The sequence below is a fragment of the Apteryx rowi genome, unplaced genomic scaffold (assembly GCF_003343035.1).
Source record: "Apteryx rowi isolate R43461 unplaced genomic scaffold, aptRow1 scaffold_12, whole genome shotgun sequence".
Lineage (NCBI taxonomy): Eukaryota > Metazoa > Chordata > Aves > Apterygiformes > Apterygidae > Apteryx > Apteryx rowi.
Window position 1 is genome coordinate 3696068 of NW_020447419.1, and position 14492 is coordinate 3710559.

At 41.0% G+C, this 14492-nt stretch overlaps 1 protein-coding gene across 2 annotated transcripts in view; it reads right to left on the reverse strand.

Annotated features, from left to right (window-relative positions):
* UNC80 (unc-80 homolog, NALCN channel complex subunit) overlaps nucleotides 1-14492 on the reverse strand; it is a 140433-nt gene that overhangs the window by 87319 nt on the left and 38622 nt on the right. For both annotated transcript variants that reach the window (XM_026088569.1, XM_026088561.1), the window contains exons 17-22: nucleotides 13081-13247; nucleotides 12296-12397; nucleotides 10747-10961; nucleotides 10117-10223; nucleotides 8779-8878; nucleotides 3797-3969 (exon numbers count right to left, since the gene is read on the reverse strand). In XM_026088569.1, coding sequence (XP_025944354.1) covers nucleotides 3797-3969; nucleotides 8779-8878; nucleotides 10117-10223; nucleotides 10747-10961; nucleotides 12296-12397; nucleotides 13081-13247 — 864 coding nt within the window. The remainder of the gene's footprint in view (nucleotides 1-3796; nucleotides 3970-8778; nucleotides 8879-10116; nucleotides 10224-10746; nucleotides 10962-12295; nucleotides 12398-13080; nucleotides 13248-14492) is intronic.

Below are 14492 nucleotides of genomic sequence, written 5' to 3' on the forward strand. Positions count from 1 at the left end.
ACTGTACAAGTCCCTGAGTAACATTATGTAATTAAGACCTGTTTTGAGCAGGGGGCTGGACTAGATGACCTCTGAAGATCCCTTCCAATCTAAATTATTCTAGGATACTTAAAGCAACATCTTTACACCAAGCCAGACAGTGGTTTGCTGGAACCCTGTGCAGAAACTTGACCACAGACTGAGATATCGTATCACTTGCCTTTCAACCTCCGAAGTTTCTTACAAAGGGAAAAGAGATTCAATTTTATTATTGCCAAGTCTGGATTTCAGCTGGTGACACAAAGATCAAACTGTCTGCAAGGTATTATAAATTGCCATTAAATGTTTGCTAAGCCATAAAGTGCTTGTAGTTTTATAAAATTCAATCAAGGATGTTACTACATAGTTTCTAATTCTAAGGCGACTACCAGTTCAATATATAAATAAATCATTACCTCCATAACAGATGCAACCTTTGTTTCACTAATTTCTTTAAATCACTGTGGCAAATCTGTATAAACATCCAGACTAATCAAAGATCTTCAGGTCATTGTAAGAATGGAATTTCTTGTGAAAATGTGCATGAAAAAGCATGCTGAAAAAGCTTAAGAACGAACTGAAATTGGAGCTGTTTTCCTTTATTTTTTTAAAGGTTGCCATAGCAACTAGGCTGGGTAAAATGACTTAAGTAGCTTTTAATTTGCATCAAACCTGATTCCAACTATTATTTCAAAAGTTTGAAAACAGAAGTTAAAAAAAACACAATGTTTTCTGTTGGCTATGCTCTACTGAAATAAAATGGGAGAATTTTCCATAACAGCATACATTGCCATTAGTAATACAGTGAAATGACAAGCTGTCACCTTTTGAAACCTACAGTGCATGTGACTTAACTTCCAAATATTTCCAGTACTTCGTCGACAAAATGCCAGCTGAGCAGATACTTGTAAGAGTTTCCCCAGGCTGTAATTAAAACAAGGCTTCCTTCATCTTTAGCTGCAAGCCTTGTAAAATTCTAATCTCAGATGCYTGAGCTGCCATTAACATCCACAGCTACCTCCAAAATGAGATCACTGCATACAGCAGTTCTCACAGTCCAGATAATATCTGCAGGYAATATGATTAGAAAATGTAGAGAAAGAGTCCAATTCATGGCCACTGAAATGACAGATTGGAGTTTTAAGTTGTCTCATTCTCACACTGCTTATGTTACAAGGAATATACAGTGAAAGACAATAAATGGAGAAGGTGTATATGTATTCCAGTAGGTGTTAATAATTTCTGCTTTGCGGCATACATATCCACTTCATGCATACCCTCTAAAGGGGTAAGCTATTCAAGCCAGTTTATCTAGCTCCCCACTACTGTGTTGCAGAATTACAAACTCACATATGTAAAATGCTGTGCTCCACGTCTCAAGTCACAGTGTCTTGGAGAACACATAGCAGAAGTCCAAGAAAGCATGAAAAGCAGAACTTCAGGCAGCTTGAATACTGCTTTTCTGCTCTATATCACAATCCTAATCACAGGTAGCAAGAAAAGGCCTTGGTCCAGAGAGTTCACTGCAATAACCTTACTTGTTCAATAATTCTGGGAAGTATTAGAAAGTCTTCATAGCAAGTGCTGTGATACAGTTCTACTTTCACTAGATGATTATAGACTGATAGTAAATATAAAAATACAAAATGGAAGTGGCCTTAGTCTGAACATCTCCAAAGTCAACTTGTCAGACCAGAACTGAAATCTACCCAGAACTGAATTAAGATATGCTGATGGCACTGACCTAAGAATATTACTAAACTCCCTAAAACTTTGTCTAGTGCTTTATATGCGTGAAAGTACTTGTATGTGTACAAGGAATGCAATATAATACACTTTTTACATAACATTCCTATTTATGGAAGCTACAGTGAAATCAACACTATTTTATTGACTATAATAATTTCTATTCTAATCATTTTAAATGAGTTACTGTGGACTGACAAACACCATATCCAAATCAGATTCCATACCCAGACTTTAACAAGGATGCTGCCTTAGCATGTGCTCTGGCCAGAAACAGCTACCTTAACAATTCAGCCCCTTACCAAAGCCTTCTGCATCATTCAGTGGGAAAGGAAACTGTGAAACTCCCTTTTGTAAGTCAGCTCTGGAGGTCAGAACAGACATATTCAAAAAGTTGACTACCACCACTAGCTTTYCAGTTGACTTCATACATGGGCACAGAGTAAGTTGGTCTGTGGCTTAAGCATGTGGCAAATTTTAAAAATAAACAAGGTATTTTCAGGCAACAGGCACATCACTGCCAACCCATGATTTACAACTTGATTTATTAGCACACACAGAGAACCACATCCCCAGAAGGATCTTAGTGACATACTCCAGCTCATAACTCCAGCAGTCAGCACCTCCCTGCCCATGCACCTCACATTCTGTGTTTGTTAATTTAGATTTCACAACAGGGTGGCAGCCTGACAGTCTTGGAGAATGAAGTTGTCTTTGTGCAGCATACACAGCAGAAGCGACTGCCTCCCTAGGCCACCTTCCAAGCTCACGGCAACCCTCACTGGTAAGAACCACTTCTGAGGGTGAGAGTGTAAGACAGGCTTCTATATGAGCCATTGCTTCCACAGCTTCCAGCCCGAGGGCCAACCAACGCCAACAGGAAGGGTAGGCACTAGTAAAGATGACACCTGCCTACTGGAAGATGGATGGGTTACCAGTCAAAACAATAAAGCTGACTGTGAACAGACAGCAACAGTGACTTTCAGCCAGTATTAATGCAGACTGGACTTGAATCTGCAGCCTAATGGTACAAGGTTAAGAAGAACATATAAAGTGGTAGTGCACAAAGAGTAAATTCTCCCTAGACCTGAAAAAGACACAGCAGCACAGCACTTAGCAGAATGGGTGAGTCCATGGGCCTGATAACTCCAGCAGTGAGCAAAAAAAGTGAATGTAAGCAAATGGCACAATGGTCAAAGATGTGAGAGCTGGGGAGACAAAAGGATAGAGAGAATGTAGATGATCTCAGAGCAGTAGCTTTCATCCTTCTTCAGTCTGCAGGCATCTAAACATTTATGAAAGTGGAAGACCACTGTGCAGAGAAGTTACTAATAATGGGCTAACTTTTCTTAGCTGTCTTTGCCACATCCTTCAAAAAGCATTTCATAGACCCCACTGGTCCATGAACCACAGGCTGAAAGCTACTGCTTTAGAGATTGGAGGGATTGTTAAAAAAAGAGCAGCTATAAGGAAGCGGAGAGATGTGGAAGAGAGAGTCTGTGTCACGAAGGAGGGACTGAGCTTGTGTCACTTCTGTAATTTGGACCTGCAAATTAGCAGTATTCGCATTTAACAGCATGCACACTCTGACATTTGAAGTTTTTCCACTCGCTGGCTCTAGTGACTAATAGCTCAGCGTTGCCTAATTTGTTTAACGCTCTACCATAATTCCTGAGTGGAATTACTAGCCCTCCCCAGGCAGTTATCCAGTCTTCATTCTTTATCCTGTAGGTTAGTATTGATACTAGAAGGAGAAGCTGAATGACTGAGAGCAAAATTTTAAGTCTGACAATAAAACCTTTGTGCTAGCCATAATCTGGTTATGAGGAGCCATAGAATAAAAAAGATCCATTTTCTCTGCATAATCATCCAGTCACAGATACTAAATCTCCAGCTAATAATGCCACCACCAGTTAATACTTYACCTGATTGCCATGTGGGCATGACCAACACCAGTGAACAAGAATGGACCACAACATATGCACGTACTCCCACTCAGCAGGTAAAAAAAATGCATCAGTGAATGACTTACAAGATCTAGGGCTGCTGCCAAAATGGAGGCATCAGGAATAGTGCCTGGTTCACAGCAGTTCAGGAGAAACTGAAAGCGCTTCATGCCTTGGCGGATTGCTCCCAGGTTCACAACATTCTTGGATTTTCCTCCTTCTTGGTTGGAGGTCAAATGATCATCAAAGCTATGGCAACCTAAAGAGGTAGGGCGCAGAGAGGGGATGCGGGGGGGGAGGGGGGGGGAGGGAACACAGTCTCTCACCAATAAAAAAAGTGGCACAAAAATCCTGATGAGTACAATTTCAGTCCAAACCCCTTCCTTACCTTAATATGCTATTTTGAGGATAACAGTGGCATTTTTACAGCAATCATGACTTAAGTGAGAGAGGCATACAGCAAGCCAGAATCTGGTCTTAGTCATACCGATGTCTGCCGAAAACTATTCCACTGTACTCAGTGTGGAAGCCCAGGAACTACTCCAACATAGGTGAACCAGAATATGGCACTTCCTCCCCACCTCTTTAACACAAGACTGCAAGCTTACTATCTCTTTTTCCTGAATAAACTGTTATCTTACTTTTTTATTGGCCTCTAACTTCACTATACAGTGGAGCATGCATAAACCTTATTCCTTATATATTAATTTAATAATATACTATCTGGTAGGACAGAAAAATTGGTAGCAAATATTACAAATGTTCTACGTGGGAATCAACTACTGTCCTTTTTTTGGCCTAAAAAAATGACTAAGCCTAAAAACTCCTGCAATGACCAGAACACCCAAAGTGAGACTGGACTCAATTCCTGGGTATCATGCAGCCTCTCTCCTTGAAGTGTCTTGCATGCTTTGGGATGAAAGGCTCCACTTAAGAGTTGCTTCTGAAAAATCAAGCTAGCTCCCCACCCCCACCCTCTCCAGCTTCTTCCAAATGTGATTTTCAACTCTAATTAGAGTTCAGAAAAGTAGTTTCAAGGCCAAGATGGCTGGCCAAAACAAGAATGGCCAGCTTCCGGGCTTTTTGTCTTTATCCATAATACTCTCCCCATTTATATATGAAAGTACATTAGTTTACAGAATACTGAAAGGTAAAACACCAAAGAGCAGAACACTGAGCGAAGAGTTCAAGGTTAGTTTTAAACATTGATTTGGAAGACAAGAGGCAAAACATTAACTGTACAGGACTCTGACCTCTTCTTCATCAGGAAAGAAGAATGACTGAAAACTCAAAGTCCCTTTGAGATCTCACTCCCCAGGATAACTTGGGAAGCACTTATGTACTACAAACAATAGTCACAACAGAAAATGACAATGTAGATCATCTTTTTTTCCACTGAAGACAGAGGTAGATCAAATTTCAAGAGATCTCTTTAGGATGTCTGCGCCTTTTTTTCCCCTCTAGTGAGGCTATACATAGTTTTCCAGTAAACAAAATGTTTATATGTTGGGAAATATTGCATCCAAATGGAACAAACAAACAAATTAAAAAAGCAGAAAGAACAGGTAGAACACTTACATAAATGAGTGGGCACAAACACCCTTTTTTTCCAGCCCCTCCTGTTTACCTATTGCTTGTAGCACGCTATCTGAGCCCACCTGCTATAGCTGTTGTAACATATTTATTTGAGGAACAAACAAGTGTTTCCTATTCAGGGCTCATGTTAAGAGCTGTACCTGTATGAGATAAAGAACAGAAACTTGACTTTCTGATACAGAAAGGCCTGCCAAAGACAGCTTCCTAATCCCCAGTATAATTAAGATCTAGCAGAGGGTTTGTTTGAGTGATAGCAGACTCCCTTGACTTTCTCTCAGGTCAGTGGTACTGCCTACAATCAACCACTACAGCCTTTTGGAAGCCATCACAGACCCAGCCCTACACTTTGCTGAAGCTTTTCAAGAGAATCCTCCAGAGGCAGCTGATAGCTGTGGACACCCTCCACAAAGTCCATCTAGSGGAAAGCCTTGCTGTAAGCAGGGGAACCCTCACCAGGTTACAGAAGGTTAGTGCAACTCAGACCTGCTGACAGTCTCACCCAGTGAGCAGAGACTACTTCCTAACCTAGGAGAACACTGCATGTCCAAGAAGCTCCCACCTCGCAGTTGCTTCCTGTGTGAACGTGAGATCATCCCTCAGAGCAGGCCTTGTACTGTYGTGCAGCTGTGCTGTGTGGCTTGAACACTTTGGCAACCTCTATGGTCACTCAAATTGCCTTCAGTAAGTGTCTGAAGAAATGTTAAGACTCTCATAAAAGCACACTGCTACTCACTTCTGTATATATGCTGTGTTCTTAGCATAGGTAGAAAGATCATTCAAGAAAACATTTAGCTATGCAGAAATGTGCATATATTTATGTGTATATATATGTATACATATACACACAGATTTACATATATACACACATACACACACATTCATACATACATATCTGACAGACAATTTCCAGTGGTCTAGATGATATACCATGATGAAGATTACAATTCATAAGTGATGTGACAAATTATTTTGCATTTACTGTTTTTTTTCCCCCTGCAATGTATTTTTCCTATCTCTTTTTTCTTTTTAAACTTGGTCTACAATATTAAAAAAAAACCCAAAACACAGGAGGAGGAACTACATGAAAAAAGCATGAGCATAGCCATAGCATCACAAGTGATGAGAAGGGGGAGGCTGAAACACATCCCAAAGTAGTGTTCCAGGATCAGACCTTGAGGTCCCTGATGCCCATTCACCCTCAATAGCCTTCTGTTGTCCTCTCCATAAACATATATGTCCTACTGATCTGTATGGAAGATATGGAAGCACTGCAAAGTTCAAGGCCCTCTGTTTGCTGCTGTTCTATTGTATTATAAAACCCTCCCACCCTGAAAAGGTCTCTCATAGATTTGATTACACACATACCTATATGTACACATGCAGGTATGTACGACTAAACTAATACTTTTGCTATTAGTACGTGGCTTTTATTGTGTACCAGAGATCCTCAAGGACATAGTGATACACTTCTTTAATTATCATACTTCACCTTATAAACTTGAAATAAACTCCCTTCAATTCAGATAGTGATCAGACAATGGCCCAACACTCACTGTCAACATCAGTGATCAGACAATGGCCCAACACTCACTGTCAACATCACTGGACAATTTGCCTGTTTCTCATACTCGCATGTAAGGGTCTCTTTCTTTAACCCACTGCATTACTTTTATCATAGTATCTTTAATACAAATATTGTATGTCAAAACCAAACACATCACATACATCTCTTTCCTCACAGGAATGTGAAAGAGGTCTCAAGGTCTCCTCATTAAAGTAATTCACAGATGGCCGAAATATGGACGACATTTTCAAAATTCAGAGAGCCAGTAAGTAGTGTGTCATCCCAGTTTTGTATAGATGTAAGATGTGCCACACATACTGAACAAGGCTAATGCTGCTCACAGGGCCAAGATTAAACCTGTGCCCCTAAATCAGGAATATGGGAACTCTAGACATAAGCAAATTCACCCTGGTGTAAAATCAGGATTAGCAAGATAAAAAAAAAATAAATTACTTCCTGCAAGAAAATATGAAGGACACCATATGAGCACATGAGCACTGCAGAAACAGCTGCGGCAGTTTAAAAGATCTCACTACCCTTCAACTGTTTGTTCCCAGTAAGAGCTGTGGCAAAAGATAGTGGGAACATTTCAATTTTACTTCAGCACAAAGTAGTGGATGAGGAAAACAATGCAATTCCTTCCATTGTGGGAGTATCCACCTTCAACTACAAAGCAACAACAAGCTGCTGGTCTGGTGTACCTCCTTCTAAAGGAACAATAATCCTCATCTAGGAGCTACTTTAAAACCACCACCATTGTTTCTGCAGTGGTAGAATGATGAGCAGTTAACACTGGCAAGATGTGCTCATACTCTGCTACTCTCACCTGCCTGAACAACGACCTACGTGCATTACGCTGCAGGCCTGGGACAGATGATGGTGAAATACATACATTGCAGTGCCACAGTGAGAGAATCAAAAACCATAATGCCAGAGAATGGAACATACTGTAAAAGCTGCAGAAACCATGGTGAAAATCTACTCCTTTTGTGGTTTTGGGAGGGTGGGTTTTTTTGTTTGTTTGTTTTTTTGAATAAACAGTAATAGAACTTGAAGATACAAGGTTGTCTCCCTGGCAACAAGGATGAGAGCTCTGAGCTGAGGACATGAGCATATGAATGGCTGCATGACATTTGAAAACGGAATATATCATGACCTTGTATTATTTAAAGGCACTTTTCAAACATTGCTGTTTTTAAAAAAAAAATGCACTGCAATTAAATATACTTCCTTGGAAAGGCAAATTAGTTATTATTACGCTGTGTGCTAAGAGAAAGGGACAGCATCTGTAACGAATGGTATGCAGACACTAGACATGCAAACACAGAAGAAAAGAGATAATTATAACAAGGTTTGTGCAGGGTTTTCCATTTTATCAGTGTTGATCTTTGCTAAAACTGTCAAATGGTCACAAATTGAAAAAAAACAGAAACAAAAAAACTGATGGAACACCCATCATTATATTAGGCAATGAAAGATTTACRCACCTAATTTTGAACTGAATCAGTGCTTTGAAGCAAGCATTAATTTTTCAAACATGTTGATCAAATTAATTTGATTCAAAAAGCCCAAATGTCATATTTGCTTAATTTATTTGGGTTGGTTTTTTTTTTTTTTTTTTTAATGAATTCTACTTTGCTAGAGCTTCTTCTAAATCAAAACAAAAGAAAGAAGGAAGGGAAAGAAAACAGTTACAAAGACTGAAAAGTTGGAGAAGGCTAGAATGGATACAGAAACTATGGAGAAAGCAGGAGAAAAGGGAAAGGGGCAAAATACAGAAAGAAAGATAAAAAAATAAAGAAAGATAAAAAGAAAGAAAAAAAGGAGACGAGAACCCTGATTTCTAACCATCTTTTTCTTCTGTGTGATGAAGCTTGGATGGATGTCTTCGGCAGGTGCGCCATTTACCAAGACGCTTGAAGAAATTCTCCTCTTCATCTCGACCGTTGTCCAGGCCACCTCCTGGCCCCCCTCCTTCGGATAGCTTCACYGCACTGGTAAACTTCACCTGTGCAAAAGCAAAAGGCCAGGTCACGCTACTCCATGCCACCACCTCTTAGTCTTCCTTGCTTAGACACAAAGCATCTACAGAAGGGCTGCAGCACAGTGGATCACCATAGCAACACAACTGGGTCTGCGCAGGTTTACACATGCTGAAGCTCTGTCTTTTAAGCTTTCTACTTAAAAGACTAATCTGTCACAAGAGGCTGTAAAGGCACAAAGAAGGAAGGAGCATTATGATCAACAATTAAACCTTAAATGTATTGACAGGACCTGCATTTCTCTCAGTGAACAGACAGATGGACAGGTACAGCACAGGTTTAACCTAGTCTTCTGTAGATTCCAGAAAGAAGTCTTCAAGAAGCTACTCACACACCACAGCTTCCATCATCATGTCCTTCATGCAGAGAATCAGCTCCAACATTTTTCCTGATAAAATCATAACATCTTGGGACCTTATCCTCCTGTACTGAGACTGTGTTCCTTACTCATACTTCATTACCTTTTCAGGTAAGTGTCATCTTCTGTCTCCCACATACCAGACAGCTGCATACAGTTCATCATTATCCCAAATACTGTCTGTGCTTCATTAAAGCTTCTCCTCAATATTTTTCTAGTGTTATACAGTACAGAACACATTAGACCATATATTCAAAAACACTGAAGGATATCATTGATGCCCAAGTGGCCTGTCTCCAGACAATACCTTCCTTATTTGAAAGTGACAGAGAAAGATGCCACTTTCCACAGGAAGGCTCTTTCTTGCATGGTACTGGAGGAGGCAACATGTGCTGTGCCTGCTGCAGGGGAAACACATAGGCTTTTGGGGAAGGACAGAATTTGGAAATCYTGCCATACGAATGGCAAACTGTGGAGCTCTGCAGAGCTTTTGCACAGAAGAAAGGGAGTAATGGAACAGTAGAAGAATGAACACACATACCCCACTATATAAAACGTAGGTTCTTCAAATGTGCAATGACTGGAGTGGAGATGAGGTAAGAGCATAGGAAAAAAGATGATGTTCTTGCTTCCAGGGAACAGCAGTGTTATAATTTCCATTGCCTGGAAGAAGGCTTTCCTTCTTGTCCTTACCCAGAGGCCTTTCAGTACCCAACACACATTTTTACTCTGGGAAGTGGATCTGCACCTAAAAGTGAGACTCCCTCCCTTTGCTGAGGACCATAACAGTCCAATATCAAATTCCTATAGCAATCTATTCCAAAGACTCTCTTCTGACTCATTTACCTTGGAACTCTGCCTGATGAAAGACAGGCGGTCAACAGAGCTGATATCTAGAAGGTCTTCCACACCATCAGCAAGGCCAGAGAGAGAGGAGCGCTTCAGCCAGTTCCCTGTTGCAGAATAAGCCACTGAGGACAATTCTGAAAATGCTTCCAAGCAGAATCTGTTAGCAATTCTAGCATATTTTTCTGAAGTGGTCACGCTAGGGTATGGGAAAATGGGAGGAAATGGGAAGGCAGCCTCTTCATTTTACGTGCATTAACTATCATGCAAGGCAGGATCTTGTAAAGGATGTATTCTTCTTTGTCTATCAAATGCTACCTGGAATATTTCTCTTCTACAGCAAGGAATAATGCCTGGGAGATTGGGGTACTAGCCTACTACTTTGGAGACATGGATTCAATATTCCGGTTTGCCGGAGATATCCTCTGTTACCTTAGGCAAATTGCTTATGTTTCCCTTTGCCTCAGTTCCCCATCTGTAAAATGGAGAGCGCAGCATTTCCCAGCTTCCCTTGGGAGAATATACAATACATTTGGACATTAAGGAACTATGATACAGTATGTCTTAAGATAGATATATCTAACTGTTTCTCTCACATGCAGTATGTATATAGAATATGAAGAGACATACATTTACCTAAGGGGAGTTTGAGTTTCTTTCGGAGGGAGATTCGTCGGGAACGGGAGCGGGAGCGCCTGTCTGTAGTGGTCCCAGAGTGAGCAGTGGTGCACTCAGATGTGTCCTGCTCGGACTGGCTACTGGTATCACTTGCTGCACTCTGCGACTTGAACATCTTTCGCCAGAAGTCCTTGCGTCCCAGAACGGCCCCTTGGATTTGCTCATCACTGGAAGAAAAGGCATGCAAAGTGCGAACTGCGTTTCAGTGAAGTCTGGATGCTCAAGGGAATGAGGCCTCTCTCTCCTAGCCCCCTACTGACCTCTGTGCTCTTTGAGGTTTTTACATTTTGAATTCCAAACATACTCTTTTCAGTGGGACATAACCAAGTTTGACCACATGCTTGATATTGTTCAAGGCACAAAATAACCATCTTTTCTACCTGAGGAGCTTGCTCACCGAGCAGCTCATTCCAGTTTTTAGCTCCTACAAGTAAAAACCAAATCATCTTCTTTAGGTCAAAGTGACCCATATTGGACAAGACTACACTAGTGCCTTCTACAAGTGTGTGTACTAAAGAGCTTTTGGACATCATAGTGGCCATTTACGAACTTGCTAGAGTCATAGCTCTCATTACTGTATTGGAATGAGAATGGTATGTTTTGCTATAATCCTGAGATACTCCATGGCTGTGGCAGGGCTTAGAGCAGAACAACTTGCTGTAATTCTGCATAGCAGTAAAGAGCTTTCTGTTCTCCTTGCAATTTCAGCAACAGTGAGACTTTGCAGGCTCAGTTCAACAARAGAATACGTAATATAGAGCTCTGGGCCCTTGTGCAATGTCTTCCAACAGTGCATCTCAAAGCAATTTAGCAAGACACATGGGGATTCAAAGGCACAAAGAAGTTGAATGACTTGTCCAAACTTTGTTAGAAGACCAGAGGCTATTTGTAAAATCTTCTATAATTCCTCAGAATATTGATTAAATTTACTTCAGTATTAAATGGCAGAATTCTTTGGGCAACAGATACTTCAAACATGCATAACACCTAACAACAGGTTAATTCATTCATTAAGAGAATTGTTAAAGCACCTCTGCTGATGAGGGAAATGCAACAATCTCAGGAGACTGCAAATCCAAGTCAAGTCAGAAGTAGGCTAACTCTTGGGAAGCAGTAAAAGATTAATGACCCTTGCAACAACTTGGAAGTTGAAAATAAATTAAATCACTCCCCAAAAGTGCAAACAGAGCATGGGGAACAGCTGCAATAACATCTCTAAGAATTAACACCATATTCATGGCTATCATAGTATGAAATATTGACAAATCTACTGCAGTCTTATTTGAGAATCTCAAATGGTTCCCCACCGAAATCAGGCAGGGTCCACTCGGCAGCATTGAAAACAGGCACTTTCTGGATGTAGCCAGCAACTCCTGAACAGATGCTCCATGCAGTTGTTGTACCATCCAAAGAGAAGAGTCCTTGCTGCCCTGCACACTTGCACTAACACCAGAGAAAGCTGTTGGCAATAATGCAGTCAAACTATTCAATATTTACTTACTGTTCTGGAGTTTGCATTGGACGGCTTGAGATGTAACTACGACATTCATCAGGGGCAGCTGATGCCTGACCTTTGTCAATAATGACGCTTCCCACCTCGGATCTACACAGACAATGTAAATTGTCAGCTAAAGCAAATGGATGGCCCATCTCATGATCATCACATAGCTACAGGACACGGACACTGGCTTTGCTGAACAATGAAACAGTTTCAGAGATATATCCTCTTCTTAGCATCTTACTGCCTTCACATATATCACCCATCAAATATGCACCAGGTCTTAGAAGCAAGGGCAAGACTTCTAGGAGCTTTTCAACTCTTTCTGATCCTTCTTTACTACACTGTAATATGACGAGCCTCAAAAAGCAAGAGAAAATTTCTTTAGCACATCAGGACTAGATTTCTTTTGGGTCTTGTTCTGCATGCCAGGGTGCATCTGTCAGATAAACAACACTTACATCCCCCAGGATATGATGCACATTAAAAGCTATGTTGCCACAGTGTTGCAGGACTGACACTTTACTTCTTGCTTCTCTTACCCTTCTCTTCCTCCCAGTGTTTCCACTGTGTTGTTCTCCTAGGTCTCTTGTATACGAGGGTCAAAACTTTTTGCTGCAAATTTATGACTGCCTCAGTTCATTAAATTTTAAAGGGAGACTGCTGCCACACTACACTTTGAAGATAAAACACACAAGCCCTCAGACTTTATAGATTTGGATTCAGTGCATGTTGTCATACAGCCATATGTAAGTTGGTCATTTGCTTTCTCCTTCCCAGACACCAACCTTTTGCTCCCAGAAGGTTTCGGCTCTTGCTCTGTTTCTTCTGCTTTTTTCCCTGGTGTTAACTTTTCAGCACTATCCAAGAGGGCACTGAGTGCAACTCTCCGAAAGACATTCCCATGAGCCTCCTTGATAAACTGGACCAGCTGTCGGATATCGCAGTACAAGCCCTGGTTAACAAGACATCATGAAAGGGAAAGAGAATGCAGTCTGCAGTTTGTGAAGAAGCAACGAGAATCAGTAGTTTCTAACGTGCCACTCTAAAGTCAGCCATTATTTCCTCTGGCTGTTGTCGGATCTACTCTCCACGTATAGGGTTTGTGTTTTCTCTCTGGGATCAAAAGCTGGAAATTCTATTCAGTGCATGTAGAACAAAGTGAGGAACATTACTGTTATGGAACATGCTCTGCAATCAGCTAAGGCAGCTGTAGAGGTATCAGAGGCTAAAACAGCTGCAAGATGAGGGAGCCGCAAAGATGACTTAAAGCCTGTTTTATCCCATTTATCTAGCCATAATCTTAAAAGACATGAAAAACAACAAATGAAGAGAGGAAAAAAAGCGGAGTGTAAGAAATTGCATGTTTTGTTTCAAAACCTGTGGGTGTCTTGGGATTTTTCTTAATTATTTTAGAGCTCTACATCATGGGAAGAGAGAGGAATGACTCACTCGTTCCCCAATCTACTCCTACACTCAAGGCTCTTTTTAGTTTCAAACATTCACTCGCATCATGACATGCCAAGGTCACCTCTATCTCTGGGGGCAAGGGGATGGAGGGAAGACTTTTGCAAGGCCTGACTTTTGATCTGAGAACTTCCCTGAAAGATGAAGGATTATTCTGAAAATTCCCAGGTAGGAACTACAGAGCAAGCATTCAACAAATAAAGAACAAATAATTCTATCTGTATACCGATTAAGACTCTTCTTCAGCAGGACATTAAACATGACTGGCTTCAAAGCCGCAGTGTGACCCAATGACAGGGAATCCTCTAATATGCTCCTGACACTATGTTCTCTATACAGATACACTTGATGGTGCTCTGCTTAAAGATAAGTGTGAGCTCATGCACTAGCTGAAATGCAGTCTAATGCTCTAATCCTATCACCTCCAGAAAGGCATACAATTTGTACGGGGAAGTAAATGTGGTGATCCTAATCTAGGTTCCAGCAATGATGCATGTTTTTCCACATCCCAGTGTTCARTCTTTGCCGAGAAACATTTCCAGAGGAATTCACATCAGGACAAGAGGACCCGGACATACGGAGACTATGSTGCTGGCTTAAGATGTTGCTGTGCCTTTTCCTCTCCCTCCTCCCCTTGGCAGAGGGTTACTGCCCCTTTAGCCAGACTTTAGTGCTTCTACAGTTCTGCCATCAGGATGGAGTGCCTGAGCRTTTCTTGTTTGCCTCCACAAAA